General features: G+C 59.1%; 1 protein-coding gene across 8 annotated transcripts; it reads left to right on the forward strand.

Annotated features, from left to right (window-relative positions):
• Positions 1 to 313: 313 nt before the first annotated feature.
• LZTS3 (leucine zipper tumor suppressor family member 3) lies at positions 314 to 10,736 on the forward strand. 8 transcript variants are annotated; one of them, XM_025469479.3, is made up of 5 exons: positions 314 to 533; positions 5,430 to 5,655; positions 6,164 to 6,641; positions 6,961 to 7,824; positions 8,171 to 10,736. In XM_025469479.3, exons 3-5 carry the CDS (start codon positions 6,183 to 6,185, stop codon positions 8,867 to 8,869), a joined length of 2,022 nt encoding a protein of 673 aa, XP_025325264.1. In that variant the 5' UTR covers positions 314 to 533; positions 5,430 to 5,655; positions 6,164 to 6,182; the 3' UTR covers positions 8,870 to 10,736. The 8 variants fall into 8 exon arrangements, with proteins under 8 accessions (XP_025325264.1, XP_025325265.1, XP_025325259.1 ...); XM_025469480.3 differs by lacking the exon at positions 314 to 533 and adding an exon at positions 683 to 819 and having other exon boundaries at positions 5,430 to 5,690; XM_025469474.3 differs by lacking the exon at positions 314 to 533 and adding an exon at positions 683 to 819.
• The last annotated feature ends 1,072 nt before the right edge of the window (positions 10,737 to 11,808 follow it).

Raw genomic sequence — 11,808 nt, forward strand, 5'->3', positions numbered from 1 at the left:
GTCGGGGCCGGGTCTCGTGCAGGTGTGGGGCACGGGGTGAAAGCACTCACACCTTGCTGGGTTATATGTACATCTTTCCTTCGTCGCCTTCCTTTTCCTCCCGGACAGTGAGCCTCCGCAAGCAGCAAGTTTCAGACCGGCTCTCCTTACTGCCAGACTGAGTCACGGCCCCTCCAAGCCTCTAACACACCTGCCTGCGGTCCCCGCGCTCGCGCGGGTCTTCGCTCCGCGGTGTCGGATACCCACGGGAGGGCTCGCCCCGCCCCCACCTTGCAGACTTGCAGTCTCACGGCGTCCGCTGGGAGGCCGCGTCCGGAAGAGCTGGAGCGGGAGAGGAATGAGGCTCGGGGTCGGCATCGCGAGCCCCTTCCCCAAACCGGAGGGGCTCCTCCCAATGGCCAAAGAAGAGGCGGAGGGTGCGGTCCCACTGGATTTGTTAGAGATTAGAGCCTGGGGGCCGAACCCAAGGGGCTTGGGAGAGTAAGCGGCGACGAGCAGAGGGGCTCCGGCCGACCTACGGAGCCCTGGAGAAGGTGAAATAGAGGGGTCCCACGCGTGAACCGGGGCGCAGCTACAAAGGGGTTAAGACACTGCGCCCCGCCCCAGCCTGGGGATTGGCGGCCCCGGGGGGCGTGGCCGGGGGGCGGGCCCGCGTTTGCCGCAGCCGCGGGTGGGCGGGGCCCGGGCGGGGAGCGGGAGGGGCGCGGAGCGGAGCCGGGCCCGCGCCTCGCGCCCCGCCGGGCGGGCTTCGGGCTGCGCCAGCGAGCCGGGCCGGTGGCGGCCGCGCCGAGGACCCCGCACTGGACCCTGAGGTAGCGAGTAAGTGAGGCCGGCCGACCGCGGCACCCCTCCCGGCTCCGACCTGTCGCCGTGCCCGCTGCACCGCGGTGTTCGTCCTGCCGGACCCGGAGCTGGGGAGGGGGCGCGTCCCGCTGCTGGGGTCCCGGGGCGGGGGAGGGGAGTGGAGATAAGGCCGATGATGTCATGGATGCTTCACCAGGCCTGGGGGGAGGTGGCGGCCGGAGGGGGTGCGGCCGGGATTATGTCACCTCTTCCCTCTGCGCCCCGCCCCCCGGGGCCACACGCGCTGGTAGGGAGCAAGGGAAGGTGCTTGAGGGGTTTCCTGCACCACAGAGACCCTTGGGCACCTCCTCGGGACAGCCTGTGGCCGGGGTCTCTATCTTGTTGGCGCTGCGGGTCGTGGACTGCTGGTGAATGGCGAACACCCCCACTCCCCTGCGCGGAAGCTCGTGTGTGCGCGCGTGTGTGTGCTGGGGTGGGGGGGGCGCTGTCAGCCCCCTCAGTCCTTAAAACACCAGCTTCACCAGAGCCAGAATTTAGGAGATGGTTCTCTTCCCCCGTTTACACCAAGGGAAGGTGGATCTCTCCTCACACATCCCAACCAAGAAGTTCTGAAGACCTCTGCACCCCCAAAGCCCTACAGTGCCCCCAATCCCCATTCACCCTCAGTCCTTCCCAGAAGCCCTTCCTGATTTTCCTGTCCGGATTCATTGCCTCTTTGCATTGCTCATAACTAGCGTTCCCATGGCATTCTCTCTGCATCTCCTCGGGGTCAGGGCCCAGAGACCCTCAGGACTCTGCCATCTGTGCCCCAGGAGCATCCCCAGGCCAGCCCCTGGGGAAGCCTCAGAGTGCAATCTCCCTGGAGTAGCCTGAGCCAAGTGCTCCAAGGCCCCTGCTCCCCAGGGGCGATCGGGGATGCTGTCCTGGGAGGCAGCATTTGGATTGGTCCTTGAAGGATGCAGGGTGGACATAGCTGGGAAGAGATTTTCTGTGGAGTGGAAAGGATCTCGGGTCAGGAGAAATAGGATGGGCAGCGGGAGATGTCTTGGAGGCTCTGCTGCAAGCTCTGCTCTGGTTCTGGAGATTGAGAGAAATGCCAGGCCTTTTACCCATAATACATTGACTTCTTAAGATTCCTGTAAGGTAGGTGTGAGAACCTGAGGTGAAATAACCGGCATGCATTCACCCCTAATCAGTTCAGCTGGGCTTTACACTTGAGCTGATGCCTCTAGAACTCTCTTCGACTGTTCTTGGTGTTGCTCATGGAAGAATTTGGGCAGAGCAGAGACAAGATCATCTTTGCCCTTTAGAAAGAGTCCCTTAGCAGCTGGGTGTGGGAGGGAGTGCAGGAGGGGAAAGGCCAGTGAGAAGCCCCCAGCAAGGGTGCTGGCAAGAGGGGCTACTGAAAGCTTTAGGGGACAGATGGGCTGGTATAGGGGCCTCTGAGACCACAAGAGAAGGGTAGAGTGTTTTTAGCTTTGAGAGGGACACAGATAGGGAGGAGTGGAGTGTCACAGTGGATTGGAGAGATGTCCTCATGTACAGCCCACATACAGTTCATTTGACCCCTTTGTGACCATCAGTACTATGCATAAAGTCCCAGGCACTGAAGGCTGATGGCACAGAGATAGAAGCAGAGTTGGGCAACAGGCAGTCATCCCCAGTTATTGAGCTGATGCCTTGAGGCTGCCTATACAGACCATGCTCAGCTACAGTGAGCCAGTTCAGGACTAACCCATCCAGGAAGCTCAAACCCCTGGGGTCAGGTTCTGCCTATCAGGGAAACAAATGCCCCTCTTTGTCCTGCCAGCTCCCTGCTGGGGTTTTGAGAAAGCTGCAGCAGCCCAAACTCAGGAGAGGCAAGGGGCAGAGAACACTTGCATAGGGTTTATCATGACAGGTTACAATTATGGCAAGAGACTCTTTGGGGAATGAGGCTCTAGGGAGAGCTGCTGTGGGTTGACAGTCAAGGATTCCCCAGGTAGAGAAGGAGATGGTCCCAGGAGACAGTCCTGGGAACACTTCATTTCCATCTAAGACTCTGGGCATTGAACTTGTCTGGGGACCACACACATTCCAGGGAAACAGTGGGGCAGAGTGCCATATAACTAGCCTCAACCTATGGTCAGATCCTCTTTTCCTGGATCACAGAGAAGGTAGTACGGCATGTTTGTACAGACCTACATATCATAAAGCATCCTCCCAAACACTATCCCCTGTCACTCTCAATGATCAACACAATCACTCTTGAGGTTTGCTCCTGCCCACATCCAGACATCTCTGGTGGAGCCCCCTCGCCTCTCTATCTCTCATCTCACTATTGGCGCCTTCCTTCAGCAGAGCAACATACTCAGGTTTCTACCATGCTTAATATAAAATTTAAAAAGAGCCTTTGGATCCCAAACCACTTTAAATCACTGCCTTCTCTTTCACGAGGATACTATCCCATCTTTCTCTCCAGACTCATCAACTCTTGTAGTCTGGCTTTGCCATGCACCACTTTTCTGAAACCATTCTCTCATAGACACCAGTGAGGTTTCCACCTGCCAAATCTACTGGGAGTTGCTCCCACATTCTTGAAGCCCCCCAGCTTGTTCTGCAGGACTGGCCACCTTCTGGGCTGCTTCTTTCATCCACACTGCCCCAGGCTCTTGGGGATCTGCCACCTTAGCTTGATGCTGGGCTCCAGCCACACTGCCCTTGAATGCTGACCACCCCAATCTCTTTCTGCTCCAGTATATAAGTGAGATCTCTGTCTGGTCTTTCCCAAAGTATCTGTTTTCCCCAGATATTCTCCCCCTCTTTTGTTAAGGAAGTCACACACCCTGGTTCCCCATCTGGGACTCCTCCCTTGCCCTCACTTCTGAACCCCATCTTTGTGTTTTGTCACTTCTTCCTCCCAGACCCTGCCCAGGCCTTCCCACTGGTTTCAAGCCTCAGGCCACTCAGCCTTCATCCTCCTAGTCCCCAGCTGCTCCCTACGCTGTACCCAGGGATGCTGAGAAAAGGGTCCTGCTTAGGGTGAGAGGGGGATTTTTGAATTGCAGGGTAGCTGGGCTCAAGAATGTGGGGAGCAGAGGCAGAGCAGAGACTGGAGTGAGGCCTGAGAGGCACTAGAGCACCAGAGGTAAGGAGGTACTGGCTCTTAGGGTCCTGCACTTGCTGACACTGCACTGAAATGCCAGCACCACCTGCCTCGCTTGCCTCACCCTAGTCTCAGCCCTGCATTCGAGGACGATTGGGTCAAGGGAAGAAGGTGGTAAAGTGCTGTTCTCCACCCCTTGGAAGGGGGATGGACAGATGCTGAGGGAATGGAATTTTACAAAGGCAGTGAGGACTGGCTTGGTGGTGAACTTTCCAACCACTTAGGGCTGTAATTCCAGGTGTGGTGGCCAAAAGATTCCTGAAGGGCAAGAGTTTTGTCAGGTTCCCCTGATCCGGGGCCTAATAGGAAGGACTCGGCATCAGAATGGGCATCTGGGTAGAAGACAGTCTGAGGGCACTCAAGGGGCATGGGGTGCCACTTGAACCCCTTCACCTTGGTAGAGAAGAAGGGCTCCTTGCCTGGTTTCTCTCTCTCTCTCGCTCGCTCTCTCTTTTTAATTTTATTTATTTATTCATGAGAGAGACAGGGACATAGGCAGAGAGAGAAGCTGGCTCCATGCAGGAAGCCCGATGTGGGACTCGATCCTGGGTCTCGATCCTGGGACTCGATCCTGGGACTCGATCCTGGGACTCCAGGATCACGCCCTCAGCCGAAGGCAGACAGGTTTAACCCCTGAGCCACCCAGGCGTCCCATCCTTGCCTGGTTTCTCATGGGAGTAGAAGGCAAAAGCTTGAAGGGTGCCCCTACCACCGCTGGCAGACGTATTCGAGGGTCTACATGCGCGGCAGACACTGCCTGGTGCCTTTGCCCCGCTAGATTATGCAGATCTCTAGGGCAGGTGTTCCCCGGTGTTGAGACAAAGGAACCAGGAAGCAGGGCCTCCCTGAACACAGGTAACCCGAGGCCCTGTCGCCGTGCTTGCGTTCCCCCCCGCCCCCCCGCTCTTGTGGGCTGGCCTTGGGGAAGGGGGGCGCACGCTCTCGGAAGGGCTCGGAGGACTTCACGGTTCAAGGTCCAAAGGGAAGGTGGGGGAGAGGGAATAATCCAGGAAGTCTTCCCGGTGGCAGTGAGTTCTTGGAGGGGATCAGAGGCGCGGAATCCCCTGCGGGCGCCGCCGGGCGCGGAAGCCCCGCCCCTCCCCCCGCCCCCCTGTGGGACACGCTGGAGCAGAGGGAGGCTCAGCCAGCGCCCGCACCTTGCGGGCGCCCGCCCCGGCCTCAGACTGCCGCCGAAGCTTCTGCGGAGGCACCGGCCGTGGGGAAGGGGCTTCTGGTGAGGCCGCGTTGGGAAGACATCGGGAAGGTCCCCTCGCAACGCGCTACGGCCACGGTCCCCGGCCGTCCGCTGAGGGCGGGGCGAGCCCTAGGTGGTGCCCACGTGCGACCCAGGGGCGCACACCGGTGGCACCTCCCGCCCACCCCCCACCGAGACCCCAGTATCTTCCCGTGCCCGCCGCCTCGGGGTGCCTGGCACATGGCAGCCCCACGAGGTAGGTCCTTCATTCCTCCCATTTCGCAGAGGAGGACACTGCAGTCCAGGATGGCTCAGCCGGCCCGTCCAAAGTCGCACAGCTGCTTCGGGCCGAGCCCCGACTGCAAGAGTGAGGCACATGGCCCCTGCAGACCAGGCCTCGGAGGGTCCCAGGCTTGAGGACCCGTCGGCCACCCACCCCCGTGGAAAGGCAAGGAGAGGAGCCTGCGCTGGTAGTGAGCCTCCACTTCTGCCCTTGACTGCGACACCCTAGGTTAGGGCGGGAAGGACCCCTGCTCACAGGTTTCGGTGAGGGGTGGGTTCTCTCCTTCCCTTAGTTTCTGAGGTACCCTACTGAGCTCAAGTATTGTTGTACCCTTCCAACCCCATCTCCCCAGCCCACAAGGGTGGGTTATAGGCATCCAGACCCAAGGTGAAGAAAACCTGAGTTTTGGGGGTTACAGTGAAGAATCGGGGCTCATGGTGGAGGTGAGGTTGAGGCAGGAGCTGAGGAGTGGAATGTTGAACTGAGCAAAACTGGGAGGGTATGTGCATGGTGCCTTGGGCTCCATCAGGTGGGCCACAGGTGCCCCATTACCAAGCTGTCACTGTAACTTACCCCAGCCCCATTCCTTCATCCTGGGTGTCTGGGAACTCTTGTACCCACTGAAGGGAAGGGGGCACAGAAGGGCAGGGTGCAAGTGGCGCTGAGGCTGACTCGGCTGGGATGGTGGGAGTGGGGGTGGGGCTGACCCATCTTTGCCTTCCACCTATGCCTACAGTGTCCCCCCTGGCTTAGTCATGGCGAAGCTGGAGACACTGCCTGTGCGCGCTGACCCAGGGCGGGATCCTCTCCTGGCCTTTGCCCCTCGGCCTTCTGAGCTCGGACCCCCAGACCCTCGCCTGGCCATGGGCAGTGTGGGCAGTGGGGTAGCCCACGCCCAGGAGTTCGCCATGAAGAGTGTGGGCACCCGCACAGGGGGTGGAGGCAGCCAGGGCAGTTTCCCTGGCTCACGCAGCAGCGGGGGTGGAGCCGGCAGGGAGAGGCCAAGCCGCTATCCCTCAGAAGACAAGGCTCTCGCCAACTCCCTCTACCTCAACGGCGAGCTGCGGGGCAGTGACCACACTGATGTCTGCGGCAATGTGGTGGGCAGCAGTGGTGGCAGTAGCAGCAGCGGTGGCAGTGACAAGGCCCCACCACAGTATCGTGAGCCCAGCCATCCACCTAAGCTCTTGGCCACCTCTGGCAAACTAGACCAGGTCAGTACCCAGGGCATTTTTCTGAGGGGTGGGGGGAGCGAAATCCAGAGAGGAAGGTATAGTGGATCCTGGAGGCTGGGTTGTAGGGGCCGGAATTGAGGTTGGGCTGGGGAGCCCTGGGGTGGGATGTTAGGGGTCAAGTCTAACTGGTGGTTCCAGAGCAGAGACTTGGCTTTTGGGTGCCATGAGGTGGAAACCCAGCTGGGAGGGACTTCCAGGATTATGAGGCTGAACGTATCTTGGCCAGAGGGAAGAGGCTGGAGCCAAGACTAAGGCCCCATTCTGATGCCCACTCCTTCTTGCTTGCTTTTTTACTCAGTGCTCAGAGCCGCTAGTTAGGCCTTCGGCCTTCAAACCTGTTGTACCCAAGAACTTCCACTCCATGCAGAACCTGTGCCCCCCGCAGACCAATGGTACTCCTGAGGGACGACAGGGTCCTGGTGGTCTCAAGGGTGGACTGGACAAGTCTCGGACCATGACCCCAGCAGGTGGGGGTGGGGGTGGCCTCTCAGACTCAGGCCGGAACTCACTCACGAGCCTGCCCACCTACAGCTCCAGCTATAGCCAGCACCTGGCGCCCCTCAGTGCCTCCACCAGCCACATCAACCGCATTGGCACTGCCAGCTATGGTAGTGGCAGCGGCGGCAGCAGCGGTGGTGGTTCGGGCTACCAGGACCTGGGGACCTCTGACAGTGGGCGGGCCTCCAGCAAGAGTGGGTCGTCCTCCTCCATGGGGCGGCCGGGCCATCTGGGATCGGGGGAGGGAGGAGGTGGAGGCCTGCCGTTCGCGGCCTGCTCACCACCCTCGCCCAGTGCTCTGATCCAGGAGCTAGAGGAGCGGCTGTGGGAGAAGGAGCAGGAGGTGGCAGCTCTGCGGCGTAGCCTGGAGCAGAGCGAGGCAGCGGTGGCCCAGGTGCTGGAGGAGCGGCAGAAGGCGTGGGAGCGAGAGCTGGCCGAGCTGCGCCAGGGCTGCAGCGGGAAGCTGCAGCAGGTGGCCCGCCGTGCCCAGCGTGCCCAGCAGGGCCTACAGCTGCAGGTGCTGCGGCTGCAGCAGGACAAGAAGCAGCTGCAGGAGGAGGCAGCTCGGCTGATGCGGCAGCGGGAAGAGCTTGAGGACAAGGTGGCCGCCTGCCAGAAGGAGCAGGCTGACTTCCTGCCCCGGATGGAGGAAACTAAGTGGGAGGTGCGGGCAGGGGGCTTGGGCTTTCCCCCTGAGTCTCCTTCCTTCTGTCTGTCACTCTGGAGAAACCCAGAGCAGTGGCCCACGTCTCAAGGGTCATGAAGGGGAGGGGGACAAAGGTGATTAGGAGGGTCCGTGAGGATAGGAGTGGCCCTGGGCTGTGTGAGATTAGCCAGCCAGGTGTGCCCTGAGTCCAGGGAGGAGGGCCCTTTGTGTCATTGCTGCATGTTCCATGAGCTAACCCTGCGTCAAGGGCCACTCAGTGCCTCGAGCTGGATGCAGGGGCAAGGGTGATGGCCAGTAGGGCTCTGTTGTGACCCCGGTCCTCTTCGCCCCTGCCCCTGCCCAGGTGTGCCAGAAGGCGGGGGAGATCTCCCTCCTGAAGCAGCAGCTGAAGGACTCGCAGGCCGATGTGTCCCAGAAGCTGAGTGAGATCGTGGGGCTGCGCTCGCAGCTGCGGGAGGGCCGGGCTTCGCTGCGGGAGAAGGAGGAGCAGCTGCTCAGTCTGAGGGACTCCTTCGGCAGCAAGCAGGCCAGCCTGGAGCTGAGTGAGGCCGAACTGCCCGCGGCCTGCCTCAAGCCGGCTCTGACGCCCGTAGACCCGGCGGAGCCCCAGGATGCCCTGGCCACATGCGAGAGCGACGAGGCCAAGATGCGCCGGCAGGCCGGGGTGGCGGCCGCCGCCTCGCTGGTGTCCTTGGACGGGGAGGTGGATGCTGGTGGGGATAGCGGGACGCGGGCCCTGCGGCGGGAGGTGGGGCGGCTGCAGGCCGAGCTGGCTGCCGAGCGGCGAGCCCGGGAGCGCCAGGGGGCCAGCTTCGCAGAGGAGCGCCGCGTGTGGCTGGAGGAGAAGGAGAAGGTCATCGAGTACCAGAAGCAGCTGCAGCTGAGTTACGTGGAGATGTACCAGCGCAACCAGCAGCTGGAGCGGCGGCTTCGGGAGCGTGGGGCAGCGGGGGGTGCTAGCACACCCACCCCCCAACACGGCGAGGAGAAGAAAGCCTGGACGCCCTCCCGCCTCGAGCGCATTGAGTCCACAGAAATCTGATCCCCTACCTGGGCACGTGGCCTTTTGACAAATGTCCTGTCAAAGGCCAGAGTCCCCCGTGTCCCCTCCCTGCCATCCTTCTTCCCCATGTCCCCTATGTCCCCAGACCAAAGAAGTTCTCAAAGCAGCTGTGACCAGGTTCCTCCCCTTCCCAGACTGGGTGCCCTTCGGGCTTTACCACTGACCCTCTGGGCAGCCCACTTGGACCCTCCTCCCAAGGAGGGGATAGAAGGAGGCAGAGTGAGTGCAGGTTGAAGGGCCCAGGAAGCAGGGGAGCACATGCTCCCTGTCTTGGCACTGCTTTGTTGGAGATGGGAGGTGGCAGGCCTGCAGTGCCATGAGGTGTCCCAGCCCCTTGGTAGGTCTGGGCTGCTACTGTTGGCCATCCTGGTGCCCAGTGACACTTTCTGTGGTCACCTCAAGGCCACGTAGTGAGGGGGCCTGCATGGGGTCTGCCGAAGCTGACAGACCTTGGGCTCCTGGCCTCTCTACTTCCTGCCCTGTTATCCTTCCCTGGGCAGATTGGCAGGACAAGTGAGAGCAGATGGCCTGTATGTGGTTGAGAGGGCTACCTGCCCAGCCCCTCCCCCCCTCAAGGTCTCTTGGGCTGAGGCCTCAGAGCCTGGCGTGGTCCTGCGTGTATGTCCATATGTGCGAATCGGGCCTGAGGGAGGGCTGGAGGTGGAGACTCAGTGCCCAAGAAAGATCTGCCCTCCTGTTCTTGAGAGGGGTCACCTGGAGGCTTTTTAGCTCTACCGCACCCTTTTGGCCAGGATCCCATAGGGTGGTAGCCCCATCTGCTTGGCTCACCCCACACCCAGGGCCGCTGTCCGGCTCTAACTACAGCTATTAAGTGCTACCTGCCTCTCAGGCACTCCCCTCACCCAGTTTCTGAGGTCATATGAGTGTCTGTGATGTCTTCCTGTGTCTTCTCCCACTTGATTCCCCCAGCCTCCCTCTGCTTTCACGCTCAGAACATCATCGTCCTAGGCCGCCTCTTTCCCAAAACCTCACCTTTTCTTCCAGTAGAAAATTCTGCTTGATCTTTGGTGCACTGCCCACTTCCAAGCTCCAATGGGCCCAAGCCTGAGCCAGAGGCCTTTGTTTTGGGGGGCAAGGGGAGATGGTTGTGATTGCCCTTGAAGGACAAGGCTGACCTGAGAGGAACACTGACCCCTGAGTTCCCAGGACCCCAAGGTAGCCCAGGGTTTGCCTAGGGTAGGCCTGGCATGGCCATCAGTGGGGGGTCGGGACAGCACTGTCACTTCCCTCCTCCTCTTGGCATCCTCTATCTCCCTAAGATAGGAAGGGAAAGGCAAATTTCTAATTCACCAGCAATAAAAATTAGAGGAGGCTTGGCCCTCAGCCCTTGTATTTCTCTCTTTTCAGTCTCTTCCTCCCACCCCCAAGACTGGGTTTGGAGGGCAGGGTGGAGAGAGCTGGCAACTACTGTGAGCAAGTTCCCCAATCCCTGACCAGCCTCCTCCCATGACTGGTGACTGTTTAATGAGCTGTGCATCCCCCACAAAAACAAGAGCGCCCCTCTGTGTGGCCTCTATCCTTCTGCACAGCCCCTTCCCGGTGACCCTCACCAGATCTCTGAGCTGGGTGGGGGGCCATCTGGTAATCACTGCCTGTTCCACTCACCCCTCACTGCACCTGTCCCAGAACCTGGGCCTGGGCCAGGGGCAGGAGGAAGAGAAGGCATTAGTAGGAAAAAAATAATAGAAAAATATGAACAGACTCAGCTTTGGGACTTCCAACCACAAAAGAAATTATATATAAATATATATAAATATATATCTCTACCATATGTGATGAAAAGACTTCGTTTTCTTTTCCCAAAGAAATAAAATGGAGAAAGCCTCTTGAGTGGCATTCTTTGGCCTGCTTGGGTCTTTGCAGGCTTGGGAGGTGAAGCCTGGGTGAGGTGGGGGTGGGGTGGAGGGCAAAGCTGGAGTAAACATTTCCCAGAGGAGGCATGAGACCAGAGTTGCTCACTGGGCCATGCAAGAAGATTGGCCCAAAGCCCAAGCTCCTCTGTTGCCCAGGAGAAGTCGTGGTTCCAAGTTTCTGCCCGATGGGGCTTTCTCTTCAGCTCAGATCGTCACCCTGAGGGTTTCAAGGCAGTTCCAATCTAGCATCTGGACCGCAGGCTGCAGGATGAGAGGCAGGCAGGTGGTGCAGGAAAGCTAGATATGGCGTCCTGAGCCACCTTAAAGCAATTGGCCAGTATTCGAGGGCAAAAGACAAAAACCTGAAGGTTGAGAACGAGGTTGTAATTATTGGTGAAGCCCCAAAGGTGGAATGGACCCAAGAGTGCTGTGAGCAGGGAGCTGTTCTTGAGAGGTGTTGTCCTTTATGATAATTGCCTGTCTTCTTTACAAAGCCCCCTGCTCAAGAATGCACCCCATTACAGGTAACCTGATTTACAAGACCCTAAAGAGTGGTTTATTTTTCCCCACCTGACAATTGTGGTCACAAGCATCCCATCAGAGGTATTGGTTCACCAAGGACCTAAGACTTCATTCTCCCACTCTCCCATCCTTAGCAAGTAGTTCCCTCCATGCCACAAGATGGCTGCCACAGCTCCAGGAAGGGATTCAGGCAGGACCACTTTATCACAAAAGTAAAAGCTTTCCCACGATCCTGCCAGTATGTTTCCCTTTAAGTGTTGTTGGCCAGACCTGAGTTGCATCCTCTTCTCACTTCAAGGGAGGCTGGGAAATTGAATATTTGGCAAAGAAGAATGGGATTGTCATGGATGTCTAGGAGCAATGTGGCTTACTCCCTGGGGGATAGACCCCCTGCTCTCTCTGTTTTTTTTGTTTTTGTTTTTTTTAAGTTTTTTATTTACTTATTCATGGAGATGCAGAGAGAGAGAGAGGCAGAGACACAGGCAGAGGGAGAAGCAGGCTCCATGCAGAGAGCCCGACTTG

Source organism: Canis lupus, chromosome 24 (genome assembly GCF_003254725.2).
Source record: "Canis lupus dingo isolate Sandy chromosome 24, ASM325472v2, whole genome shotgun sequence".
Classification (NCBI taxonomy): domain Eukaryota; kingdom Metazoa; phylum Chordata; class Mammalia; order Carnivora; family Canidae; genus Canis; species Canis lupus.

Bases quoted from the DNA above. Each gene is read 5' to 3' on its own strand.
- LZTS3 (XM_025469479.3), top strand. From the start codon at position 6,183: ATGGCGAAGCTGGAGACACTGCCTGTGCGCGCTGACCCAGGGCGGGAT. The intron at 6,642-6,960 runs GTCAGTACCCAG...TTTTTTACTCAG, and splicing joins CCTCTGGCAAACTAGACCAG to TGCTCAGAGCCGCTAGTTAG. The intron at 7,825-8,170 runs GTGCGGGCAGGG...GCCCCTGCCCAG, and splicing joins TGGAGGAAACTAAGTGGGAG to GTGTGCCAGAAGGCGGGGGA.